We start from the raw sequence: 12,718 nt of genomic DNA, 5'->3' as shown, positions 1-12,718 counted from the left end.
CCGGCCGGGGACGTGCCTGGCTCACCAGGGAGCCCCGGACTCCGCATCGCTGCCCTCGCCCCGGCCGGGGACGTGCCTGGCTCACCAGGGAGCCCCGGACTCCGCATCGCTGCCCTCGCCCCAGCCGGGGACGTGCCTGGCTCACCGGGGAGCCCCGGACTCGTAGCGATCGGGCTTTTCCGCATCTTTATTGCCCTACAGAGTGGTAGGTGGCAGGTTACACAGGGTTGGCGCTATGCGAGCAAGGGTCTGTAATGGAGCACGCTGCTGTGTTGTATAGCATCATGTTTCATCAAAAGATCCTTTTGTGCCACATCCTTATTTCAGTTCACTCAGCTCTTGGTGTTAGTCTTAAAGTATCCTGCCGTGCACGCACTGTTTGATAGGCCAGTTATTTTATTTTAAAATAAAAATGCATGGAAGGATTCATTTTATTTATAAAACTCTTTTTCCCTAGAAAGCATTTGTACTTAAAACCGCTGCCTGGAGAACGGGAATTACCTGGAGGTTGGTTGGTTGCTGTAGATCTCCTCGTACACCCCGGACCGCTGCCAGCCGGAAGCGCCGCGGCTGCTGTCTCACCTGCCCTGCCCTGTCTGAGGCCACGCTTGTAACAGTGCGCTGGCTTCAGCAACAAAGCTAATTTATTTCCATCTGTCCTCTCACTTCCCTGAGCACTTCATGCCTTCAGCGCGCTGGCAGGGTTTTATGGGGCCATGTTCTAAGCCAGAGAGAACTGATGTGTGTATTTTTTAACAGGAACATGTTTTTCTTTCTTTGTATTTCAGATCCATTCCCTAAATACCGAGATAGGGGTGTTGGGAAGGCGAGGCACAGGGATGGGAGTACGCACGGGTGATGCTGGTTGTGAAGCGGGGGGGGACACACTCACTGAACCCCAGCTTTGGTGTGAAACACTGTCCTCAGGCCCCCAGAAAGCATGAGTAGTTCAGTACTCCCTGGGGACGTGCGGATCAGTGTGTTAAATGCCAACGTCACGGGGAACTCCCAGCGCCAAAGGCACCTCAGCGTCACTTGTGTTTGGCTCCCACCACGAGGGTGTTGCGAACGGTGGATCTGCCCCTCACCTCTGCACGTCGAGTGTTGCTTTGGAGCCCAGGCCCAGAGGACTGGTCTCCTGAGGACAAGTTTTACAGACCTTTGTACTCTATCGATGATGTTGACTCTGACAAAACATATCCTGGTAGCTGGGGCGTCCCCTCCAACCTCAGCTGCTCCCTGGCCCATCCCTGTCTTTGCCCCATCTACCCAGCTCCTCCTGGTACCGCCCTCTCTCCTCTGCTGCTCTCAGGATCTGTTTCATGCAGGTAGGATCTTGAGACGGAGAACTGCTGTACAACTGGCTCTCCAGTTCAGAGTCGCTTAGCAGAGGCCTGAGGAGCACCAGGAACGTGTTCGTGGGTCTGATCTCCCCTGTGAGATGCTCTGATGACAATGAAACAAGCGGCTGTTCCTTTTCTCTTTAGAAAGCGGGTGGGAACTGCGAGGAAGTTTCCTGTAGGTGACGACGGTTGTCCCTTCACGCTGCTGCCAGCTCGTCCTGGCTGTCATGGAACGGGTGTGGGAGAACCGGCGACCTGGTCCGGCAGGATCCATAAGCTGACACAGATTTAGCCCACGCTGGGGCTTAGCCCCTGATGCGCGGTGCGACCTGCTCCCTACCAGCCTCTGTTCAGGTGGCACCTGGCTCCAGCCCTGGCTCGATGCCCCCAGTGACTCCAGATGGCCCGTCCTGGGCTGGCGCCAGGGTCCGGTTCTGGAAGTACAGGATGGGAGCACCCATTTTGCTTGGTCCTTGCACACCCTTAAGTGGCGCTGGGCCCCAAGGATGGGAGCACCCATTTTGCTTGGTCCTGCACCCTTAAGTGGCGCTGGGCCCCGAGCACTGGGACCTGCCTTACAGGAGCTCCTCCGCTCCTGCTTCACCTTGTGATCTGGTTTGCCAGGGCTCGGTGTCACCCAGGGGCAGCCATAATGTCCCCAGATGCTCCTCTGGTCTGTCCGCTTGGAGCCAGCTGTTTGCTCACAGGGGCCAAGCTATGGCAAACCAAGGACACGTCGTCTGGGAGGAAGGCAGTCGGCCGCTCCTGGTCCGTTTCCACCTCACACCAGTGTGAGTTCATCAGGCAGTCGGCCGCTCCTGGTCCGTTTCCATCTCACACCAGTGTGAGTTCATACCCACTCTCGGTGTCCCCGTGCTGCGGTTCTGCCCACAACGCGCCCGGTCGCTCCGAGTTAGCACAGGCCACGGATGTTGCACCGCCTGCAGCCACAAATACTGCGTCTGGTGTCTGTCTGGCGTCAGCCACCACAGAGTCACTGGCGTGGGTCCGGGCAGGGTGAGGGCTGGGGTAAGGGGCAATGGGGGTGAGAGCAGGGGAGCAAGGCTGGGGCAGTGTGGGAGAACAGCCAGTGTCTGCTGACTGGCATGAGGAACCGGAGCTGCAGAGGGTGGGGGATGCGGTCGGTGAAGGCGGAGAGGAGCAGGAAGAGCAGTAAAGCCTCTGAGTCAGGAGGGGACACTCACTGAGTTGCCCTGGGGACTCATCGGTGCCTTTGGACTCTACCGCAGCTCCCCAGCCACCTGGCTAATTAAACCGAAGAAGGGGCAAACCAAAAGAAAAAAAAAAGATCAAACAAATGAACACATCCTTCAGCCTCGCTGCAACGCTTTGCGGAGGAATGGGGCCGTTTCCGGCTGCTGAGCCCCGTCGGGGCTTGCCCGGGACCGTCAGCCCCAACCTAGCACACAGCATGTCACCGGGGGCGTGGCTGGGGGGCCAGAGGGGGGGGGGGGGGGGGATGATGCCACGTCCATCCGCGTGCCACCGAGCTCACCTGCAAGCGGCTTTTCCAGCATTTCGCAGCTGCCTTGAGGAAGAACTGGCAACTGGCGTTTCCCAGCTCTGCTCCTCCGAGGTAAGGCAAGCTCTCAGGTGCTCTTGGGAACGCAGGGGTGGCACGTTCCCGAACTGTGGCACTCGGGGTGCTGTCCTGATGGGGTTGTGGGGCTGCCTGCATGGCCGGGGCGGTGGGGATTGCCTGGCAGCCAGGACCAGCCGTATCCCTTCCCAGGACTCGCTCCTTGTGCAAAGGAGTCACCTGCTGTGCCCAGGGCCACCAAGTCCTGCAACAAAACTTCCTGGGGCGTTTGCCCTCGCACCCCGGCAGTGTGCAGTTCCAGCACACCAACCTGTGGCCAGGGCGACGTGGCCATGCAAAACTCCTCCTGGGAGCATCCCCCTCGGTGAAATCCTGCTGGACCCTCCGCCAGCTGACACCGCTTGAGGGGACAGACCCTGGCACCCGTCCCCTGCCCAGGGTGAGCCATGGGGTCCCTGGCACTCCCTGGGAGGGGGAGGGAGGCTCCTCAAGTCTTGGGCCAGCAGACTCTCTTACATGCCGGAATATGCTCTGGCAAAGATAAAAATCTCACCTCCGGGTTTATTTTTGGTGCTGCAGCAGGTGAGTTGGGTATTGCTGCCAGCTGGGCCTTTTCCAAACACAACTGCAGCTCCTCGGCTAAAAGCATGTGTTAGGGGAACACCCTGGCTCGCTCCCAGCCCAGAGGTTTGGCCCTGCAGACACGCTGGGGGAGCAGCGTGGCATCCCCATGCTGGTGCTGTGGACCTCGGTGGGTGCCGCAGCCTCGTGCCCCTCCGAACCCCCAGGGCCAGTGGGGAAGGAGCCTCCGCACAGCCCGGCCTGGCTGCTGAACCAGCATCACCCTGACGTAGGGACAGTACCAGCCCCGGCTGTCACTCCACTCTGTGTGTCCCAGCTCCAGCTGGGACAGGAGCAGCTCTTGGAGAGACATCTGAATTTGGGGATGGCTACGCTGGAGGGAGATGAAGCTGGTGCCATCATGTCCATATGGCATCTCCAGAGCAGAGCCCAGCCTGGGACAGCTCAGCTGGGCTTCATGCTTGAGGAGGACAAGGGTCCAGCATGACCTGAGCTACTACAGGGGCATGAGGGCTCCTAAAGGAGACAGGGGGGAATAGATGGTCCCAGGGACCTCCATCTCCACCTGCATCTTGACATGGGCAGCACCTGGTGACCGTGCGATCTGCTCCGCATGGTGGTGGCTTTAGCATCCCAATACGGTGGATGGCTCCCAGTCAGGAGCTGGGAGCTGCTTCGCTGGAAGGACCCTGGGGTCATAGTTTGAGCAGTGTCCTGCCTTGCCCAGGGCTCGTGGGAACAGAAGCCACCGTATGAGGGCAAGGCTGTGAGAAGAGCAGCCACACGTCCACAGGGGTGGCTGGGAGGAGGATGGTGTGGGAGAACAAGAAAAGGACATGGCTGGGGGGTGCTGTCTGTCCAGCACGGACAAACTGGTGCTGGGAGATGTGGAACACCTGGCCTGGGCGGCACAGTTGGTGCCATGGCTTGGCGGCTGAGCCCTGGGACCTGGAGGTGGGCTGTGTCTCTGGAGCAGTCCTGTCATGTGGAGATAGCTGGAACTGCCCCAAAAGTAAAGCCAAGTCTTGCAAGCCCTAACTGGGAGCAGCTGCTGACCACCCACAAGTCTGTGTGGAAGGGCCAGGGGACCAGGGAACAAAGACGGGCAGCTGGCAGCCTGTTCCTCCCTCAAATTCTTATACCGTGACAAAAAACCTGCTAAATTGGGTAAGATGCCTCCAAATACCTCTCGAGGCAGACGCTAGCCACAGTCCCGTTTCAGCTGTGGGGGCTGGCTTTTGCTGTTATCATGATCGGCAGCTGTCACTCATTTCATATGAGGCTTTATGAGGTGCAGGTCGAAGTCCAGGTCCCTCCTTGCCACATGCTCAGGTTGTGCGCCAGGGACACCCAATACCTCCCCAGCCCCTGGGGAGAAACGGCTTAATTTTAGTTGGGCCTTAAGGCTGAGCAAGACCATCTCACATCATCTTCTGTAAGCCCATCCCTGTGAGGGGGCTGGATGCGGAGAAAGGCAGATTGTCCTCGGTTGCCCCAAAACTCTGCGCAGAGCCTGGGTTTGTACTTTGGGAACCCTCTGTCTCACCAAGGTGGTCACCCCGTGGTACTGGGGACACAGGGCATGACGTGCTGCCATCTCTCAGGACTCTTGGCTGGAGAGAGGAAGATGTTAGTGTTGAGTGGGGACTGAAAACACTGGGTATTTCTCCTGGCTGGGCTCCAGCGATGGTGCCAAGCCCATGCAGCATGTCTGTGGGGTGTGCTGGGCACCTGGGACTCCTGGCAGCTCACGCCTGGGGCTTTCTCAGCACCTACATCCCCTTCACCAGCCTGTGCCTTCAGCTGCAGCCCTGTGTCTTTGCTGCTGAAGGACACAGGGACTGTGGCCAAGACATGCATGGAAGGAAACCTGGGGTGATGGAGCAAATTTCAGAGAGTTGTAGAGTCAAGAGTGAGGCACCAAGATCAGAAAGGATCATTCTGGTTTGCCATTTGTGCAAGACGTAGAGACAACACATAGGTGTCAGGATTGGGAATTACATGACATCCTGAACAGTGGCTGACACTAGCAACCCCAGAATATGTCTCGCATTAGCTGCATGGGCTTTTGCAGCCTTCCTTGGGGCGGAGCTGAGACGCAGCGACCGTTGGGAAGCTGCTGGCTGCAGGCGGGTCTCAAGCCACGCAAGGGGCCAGGGCTGCCCATGCCTTGGTTTTTCTTGTGTCTCTGATAACTTCCACGTGCTGTAAGGATTCAGAGCCAAAACACTAACTACACAGCCAGCTCTCACCCAGGCATGTCTTTTAGGAAATGCCTGATTCACGCAAGTGAAAATTGGATTTTTATTGTTAAATTGGCTGAAACACGTTTCAAATCACCGCTGCCCAAGAGCCTCTTCTGTGCTGGCTCTAACACTTGGATCACTCCAAAGACTGACAAAGTACTTTGTGGTGCAAGACCCCTAAACCCCTCTGCAGCCGGGGCCTCTGCTCCTTGCGGCTGCCCCCCTGGTGCGTCAGCTGTGCTGGGGGCTGCTGGGGGCAGAGCTGGCTTCAGCCTGGGCGGTGGGTGAGGCTGAACGCAGGGCTGAGCTGGAAGCCGGCTGTTGCAGGCTGCTCTAGCGCAGCTCAGCAGCATCTTGGCACCCCTGAACCGGGCTTTACAAGCAGCATATTTGTGCCTTGAAGGGGTAAGTCTCCATAGTTCCTCCTCTGCCCCCAGAGCTGTCCAGACCACCACCCTGACCGCCTCAACCACGTCCACTGCTGGTGTAGTCCTCATGCCACCCGGTGCTCTCAGTGCCTTGCTGCTTTTTGTTATTTTTTATTTGGGGCTCCCAAACAGCAATGGGAACGTTAATCCCACCCAGCTTACCAGAGCTGGTGCATCCCTGTGTCCCGGGAGAGCCTGGCTGGTGGTTTGGGGTGGCAAAAGCAACATTTGCAGCAGAGCAGGTCCTCTGGTGACTTCCTCCACCAGCAGTACACGGGCTTCATGTGGTGCGTGCCGACACCAAATCATGGTCTGGGATGTGATAACAGTGTGGTCTGGTTATCTCACACACAGACTAATTCTTTTGACCAAGATAAGAGGCTTGGCTGCCTGTGCCAGGTCATTCCTGCTGGGAAAATGAAAGAAGCCTGGCAGCCCTGCCAAGAACAGCCACTTAGCCCTGCCCGTAGGGAGAGGAGCTGTGGGTCACCCCTGCCTGGGGTTGCCTCCGCATGTGCTCCCCTCGGAGCTGTGGACCTGCCTGCAGTCCAGCTTCCCAGCTCTTCCTGAATCCTCGTAATTTAGCTTTGGGTTTAGGTTTTTTCCCAATAAGCTCCCGTGTCAGAAACATGCCTTACTTGCATGTAAGCAATGGCAAACTACAGCCCTCTTAGCTCAGCTTTCAACTGCTGGAAACATTGGGACAAGCAGTCAAAAAGTTGTTGGAGAGCACCTAGAAAATTAAGACATAAGCAGTGTTTCATCTAGATTTGTCAAGAAACCATGTTACCCCAGTCTGACACCCTTCTCTTATGGGTGACAGCCACTCTGGAGATGAGAGAGGGCAAGCGCAAGGTATCATGCTTATGAAGGGTCACAGAGCGTCCTGGCCAGCCGCTGGGTAGGTGGGATACAGAGGTGGCTTTGGAGTATTCCTGGCTAATAGGTGCAAAAGCAAATGTCACCTTAGGAGCACACAAGTCTGTCCTGACATGGGTGCCCTGAGCTGCTGCAGCCCCTAGTTTCAGGGTTGGGGTTCCCAGGACTTCATCTATAACTTTTACAGAGTAATTTAGAGAGTTGGCAAGGCTGCGGTTGAAAGCACAGGTCCGTTTTGAGTCACCACTCTCAGAAAGATGTGATGAGAAGTGTGGAGCAAGTGCAGAAAGCCTAGAGGGGAGCAGCCAGGATGGTGGGGGCACAAGGAGGAGGAAAGGCTGAAGGAGGGGAGGCTGCAGCAACGGTGACCTCCCTGGAGCAGCTTCTCAGAAGCTTTGCTGAGACTTTGAGGAGAGAGAGGTGTTGCAGAGTGCCATAGCTCAGTGACATGAGATGACCAAGCAGGAGGCAAGGGGATATGGGGAGTCTGGCTGTCCACAGCTCACCCACCTCTGTGGCAGGGGGAGCTGGCTCCATTATGGTGCTAGCTGCCCTTGTCCAAACCAGTTTGGCAGCTCAAGGGAGACCTCCCACGGCCAAAGGGTTTCCTGACCTCCTGCAAATATCCTCCAGCATTTGCTGAGGGACACGTCCATCACATCCCCCTTTCACCTTCTGCCTTGTTTCCTTATGGCCCTGTTGATTGCATTGGAGGCAATCAAGCATCTCCAGAGCTGCCCGCCTCAGTCTCCCTCCTGTGCTGTCCCCAAGCACTCACTGTGACACTAGTGAAAGGGAAAATACTGCCCTAAGGGTGCTTCATCCTCATTTCCCTGTGCTCCCTGATCTCAGGAAGAAAAAACCTTCAGGATGCCCAGGGCCAGAGGAGAGCCCAAGCCTGGGGCTCTTGTGAGCCAGATCCGAGACACCCCGACCTCGCCTTCCACCTTGGTGCCCTCACCCCCAGGCTGGTGAGTGAGCAACTAACAGCCTCAACCTCCTGGAGCATCCCTCCACCACATCCCTCCATCCCAGCACACACGGAGCCCATCACCACAGCGTTGGGCAGCACATCTGCCTCCCAGCAGGGAGCTGGTGCCCGTTCCCCAGGCACCCTGCCCTGTGGGGCTCAGCCGGCTCCACTGCCAATATCGAAATACTGATATTTTTATTGATATCATTAAATCTCGTGGATCTCACGAGGATGCAGGTGTTGTGCTAAGCCCCATCTGAGTGCCATGAGAGATGGAGCTGTCCCAGGGCCAACACCCGCTATGTTGTAGCTGTGCACAGGGAAGGGGAACGGACCGAGGTGTCCATGGCCGGCACAGGGGCTGGCTCCAGGCACGTGTCCCTGACCCAGAGCACCCACAGCTGAGAGGTGGCACCAAGACAGTCACAGTCAGGGCAACTGGGGCATGTTTAATAATGATACACACTGGGAAAGACTGTAGGGAGGAGGAAAGGTCTGGTGTTCTATTTGCCAGCTCGGAACAGCAGGTGTGGACATTCCAAAGGCAGCTTTAAATGGCCCCAATTCCACCAGCCTTGCTGGAATCAGACTGGAAGGGAGGGCTGGAGCTGGTCCCTGCTGGGACAAGTCGCAGCAAGACCCGGGGTGCGTCTGGAAGGGGAACAGAAGGCAGGAGCATGCGGTGCAGCTCCCCCAGAGACATGGGACCTGCACAGAGCCACTGCCTGCACCTCCCACGGCCAGAGCTGGGGTGACCTTGTGGTGCAGAAATTAAACGGCAGGGAAATGAATGACTCTCTTTTGACCCTGAGTCAAGGTGTTTTCCTTTCAGAAGGCACAGGGAAGATGTTAGCAATGGAGATGATCTCATTTCACAAACACCAGTCTTCTCAGTGACTTGCAGTAATGGCTGGGCTCGAACCCCGCAGAGTCTCTGCACCAGCCTGGCAACTTCCTTCTGGATCTCAAAGAGTCATTTCGAGGGCCACAGACAAAGAAATATATGTCAAAAGCAGATCAAATAGGCGTGTGTGTGTACTCTAGTCCTACTTCTCCATAGCGGATTTGTCCACCAGCAGTCAGAAGAATGAGACATTTAGGTCACTTTTTCAGTTACGAGCAAATAGCATATTTAGCTCTCACCAGAGCACATCCCTGAAGGCAAACAGGGCTGGGGCTCGTCAGCACCGAGGACCCGAGGGGAGCCATGTGAGAGCAGGCGCTCCTGTGGGCCAGGCACCCCATGGCCCTTCCAGGTCCTGCGATGTTCCATGCTCGGGCATCCCATCGCCCTGAGACCCGGCCCACGTTGTAGCAGACATCCCTCCCTTTGGGTGTGATTACCCGAAGGAAATTGAGGGCCGGACCGTATGTGGCACAGAGACAGGGTGTTGTCACCTTGCCAGAGCCCAGCCAGGGCAGCATCGCCTGGGAGAGGGTGCAGGGCACTGCACATGGGGCAGGCGTGGGCACAAGGGGAAACAGCCTTCGCCCTTCCAGAGCGCAAAGGTGGAAGGAGAAGGGGCCGGTGTTCAGCCCGTTCAGCAGGAGGAGGTAAAAGCTAAGGCAATTACCTAATTAGCTAATCAAGGGGCCTCTGTGGGAGCCCATGAAGGGAGCAGGCGCGGGTGTAATAGGGGCTGTGTGTGATGCCATGTGCTGGGGACCATGGGTGGGACCATGGGGCCATGTGTCCCTGTGATGGCACACATCCCCACCTGCCTGAGTGCGTCATCCCACTCACCACATTCATGAGGGGTTCATTGCTCTCAGAAGCTGCGTGGTGGACCTGGAAGCATTGCAAAGCTTGCATTCGGCGTGTGGCCCCAGCTGCACCCCAGTTCCCTACTGGGACAAGCTCCAGGTTGGATGCAGACCTGGGGCACTCTCATCCATCCCTTCTTTCGGCAGCCCAGGAGACCCTGCCATGCACCACGGCCAGTTGCTGCTGCGTCAGCTTAGTCCCAGCAAGGTCTGTCCTTCACTGCCCTTGTGCTCATGTGGACCAGGGCCGTTCCTGACTGGGCTTGCCCCAGGCTGGTGGCACCAGGTTTGCCAAAGGACTGAGCCTGGTAGAGAGACACAAATTCCCGGGAATGGAGACAGAAACAGCAGCTCAGACAGTCCCGCTGCCTGGGATGAGTGGATGGAGCCACTGCAAGCCGAGGGAAATCACAGCTCCCTCCCAGCTGGGAAATCATTACCTGTCCTTCTGGCGTGAGAGGCAGTTAAGATATTATCACATAACCTCTGGAACTATTTATTTACTACAGAAGGATCAGGAAAAGTAAACTGAAGAGTTGCTCAGCCTGGGTTTGGAGGCAGGAGACGGAGGGTTTGGTTGGCTTTGGGTGCACACAGCCACTGCGCAGTGCCCCATGTCCAGGAGGGACTGGGGCCGGTCAGTGCCTCTCTGTCCTGCGTGGGGACGAGTCCCCCTTGCTCAGGAGAGCCCTGGCCCAGCTGCTGTGCAGTCTGCGGGGGATTTCCAGACCTGGGAACATAGCGGACACTCATCCACCCCCTTCCAGCGAAGCCATGCGAGTCCAAAGGTTACGTGTTGTGTGAAGGTGGGAATGCAGGACTGGTGGCACCTTCTGGGCTCCAGGCATCCACCTCACCAGCACACAAGCCACTGCAAAGGAGATTGCCACGGGAAGAGGGACTGGCCTGGAGCTCTGAGCCCCGGCCGGCCGGCAGCAGGGTATGGCACAGGCACCCAGCTCTGTGCAAGCTGCAGATAGATAGATGTGACCTGAGACAAAACGCACCCGGGGACTGCTGCCTCCCCAGTTTCACAGGGTGGTACTTTTCAGTGCACACAGTGGGACCTCTGAAACCACTGTCCCTGCAGCCACAGGGAAAGGTGCTCTGGGAAGGTTGCATGCAATGAGGCCTCCCCAGCACCCATTTCCCTTCTGGCATGGCTGTGTTTGACTCAGCTGAGATAAGGCAGCTGGGAACTGAATCTTTCCATTGCGATTGCCCTTGAGATAGCCCTGGCATCCTCTTATCAGGCAGCTGAATCAGCAGGAAGCAGCTTCGCTGTATCGGCCAGAGAGAGCAGGTCCCCACATCCACCAGCCCTCCCCGTCCCAGGGCAGGGGTGCCGGGGCTCTGTGGCTGGGGTGTGATACCCTGCCTGCACCGCTGAGCCTCAAACACGTGCCCGGAGCGATGGGAGGCTGCTGGCAGAGCTGGGGGCTGCGAGGACCTGAGTCCTCCCCACTCACCCAGCCCTCCGCAGAGTCCCCGTGTCTGCAGGGAACCCCAACCCAGGAGCAGCTCGAAGCTGGGTCACACACTGAGAAGGGGTGACTGCAGTCGCAGCTGGGCCATGATGGTGTCTTGGCCTCTTCTGTCTCCGCTGGCAAAGCTCAGTGAACGTTGCTGAGACCCCCCTGGCAGGGCCATCCTCCTCCTCTGATGTGATTTTCCTTCTCACTGTAATAAAACTTATTATCAAGGCACCTACCACTCTGCATGTGACTTCAGGGCATTGGATACTGGAAATATCACTGTCACCTCTCATAGACCTTGTAGAGACTCGTAATGGAAATATTAAGACTGATGAGAGCAAAGAGAGAACAGAAATGGGTGTGTGTGTAAAAGCACAAAGAATCAGGGGGACAAGGGTTAAAAGAAGTGTGTGCTAATTGCTGTAGGGCTCCTATGTGTGATTTCATTCAAATGAGGAGGAGGAACTAATTGGCTGAAGATAAGGTGTCAGGAAGATGCCTAACTGAGCCATAAATACACCTGTAAGACAAACAAAAGAACTGATATTCAAGAGTTTTGCCTAAGGCTGATGAGGTCTGAGATAAAATAGTGGGGAAAAGATTTTCAAGCAGTATCCACTTCCAAAGGACATAAAAGGCAAGTCCAAGCTGGGTTTGCTGCCGGCAGTGGAGGAGCCCAGAGCCACAGCAAGGACTCGAAAGCCAGCTCTGAGCGATCCCACCTGGGCACACACGTCTGGGCGCTGCTGGGTGCACGGGTCTGGGAGTGCCAGCAGGTGAGCTGACCTTAAGGTGAGCTGACCTTACTTATATCTTGTAAAATAAAATCACCTTCCCCTTCTACAATATCTCACGTTGAGGTTTTTTTGCAATTTCCCATGCTCTCCTCTGTTTGGTGCAGTGTTTCTTTTGCTCCTCCTGGAGCTGATCTTTCCCAGTAGTGGTGAGCTGGGCAGGAGTGCGTGGAGGACTGTTGCGATCCCATCATGGCTGTGCCAGGCTGCTGGGCAACAAACCCCTCTTTCCTCCAGCCCCCCCTATTTTATCCTAATGTTGCTTTTCCCAGGGAAAGATCTGATTATCCACCAGGATTTCCGAGTTACACAGCTTGAGATAATGTCAGCCTGGGGACAGCTTTCAGAGCTGATCTCCTTGTAGCTCTCAGTGACTAGCGTTGTTCCCAGCCAGCCGTGTCCAACCACCTTTCTCCTGTGTTTGGGTTTGCAGGAGCCTTCACCACAATGTTCGTTAACAAGAAGCACTTCACCAACGCCATCGTCGGGGCACTAGTTGCACTCTCCATCATTGCCCTTGTTCTCAGCCTGGTAAAGATTGAAGATGTCGCCCTGCCACCCACGGTCAAGGTGAGCCCAAAAGAAGGTCCCCGAGCACCACTGCAGAGACCCGTCACCTTGAGCAGGTGCTCAGAGACAACAGCTTATCTTTGGGGTTGGGGGGGGGGGTGGG

The 12,718-nt window shown here is 56.6% G+C and overlaps 1 protein-coding gene across 1 annotated transcript in view; it reads left to right on the top strand.

Moving 5' to 3' along the window:
• Window positions 1-12,492: 12,492 nt before the first annotated feature.
• The window catches only part of LOC103902414 (ectonucleoside triphosphate diphosphohydrolase 8), a 10,792-nt gene continuing 10,566 nt past the window's right edge, over window positions 12,493-12,718 (top strand). The window contains exon 1 of the mRNA XM_009283465.1: window positions 12,493-12,615. Coding sequence (XP_009281740.1) covers window positions 12,493-12,615 — 123 coding nt within the window. The remainder of the gene's footprint in view (window positions 12,616-12,718) is intronic.

This window comes from Aptenodytes forsteri, unplaced genomic scaffold (genome assembly GCF_000699145.1).
Source record: "Aptenodytes forsteri isolate BGI_AS27 unplaced genomic scaffold, ASM69914v1 Scaffold534, whole genome shotgun sequence".
NCBI lineage: Eukaryota > Metazoa > Chordata > Aves > Sphenisciformes > Spheniscidae > Aptenodytes > Aptenodytes forsteri.
The sequence above is the reverse complement of the archived record's forward strand: the minus strand, read 5'-3'. Positions and strand labels throughout refer to the sequence as shown.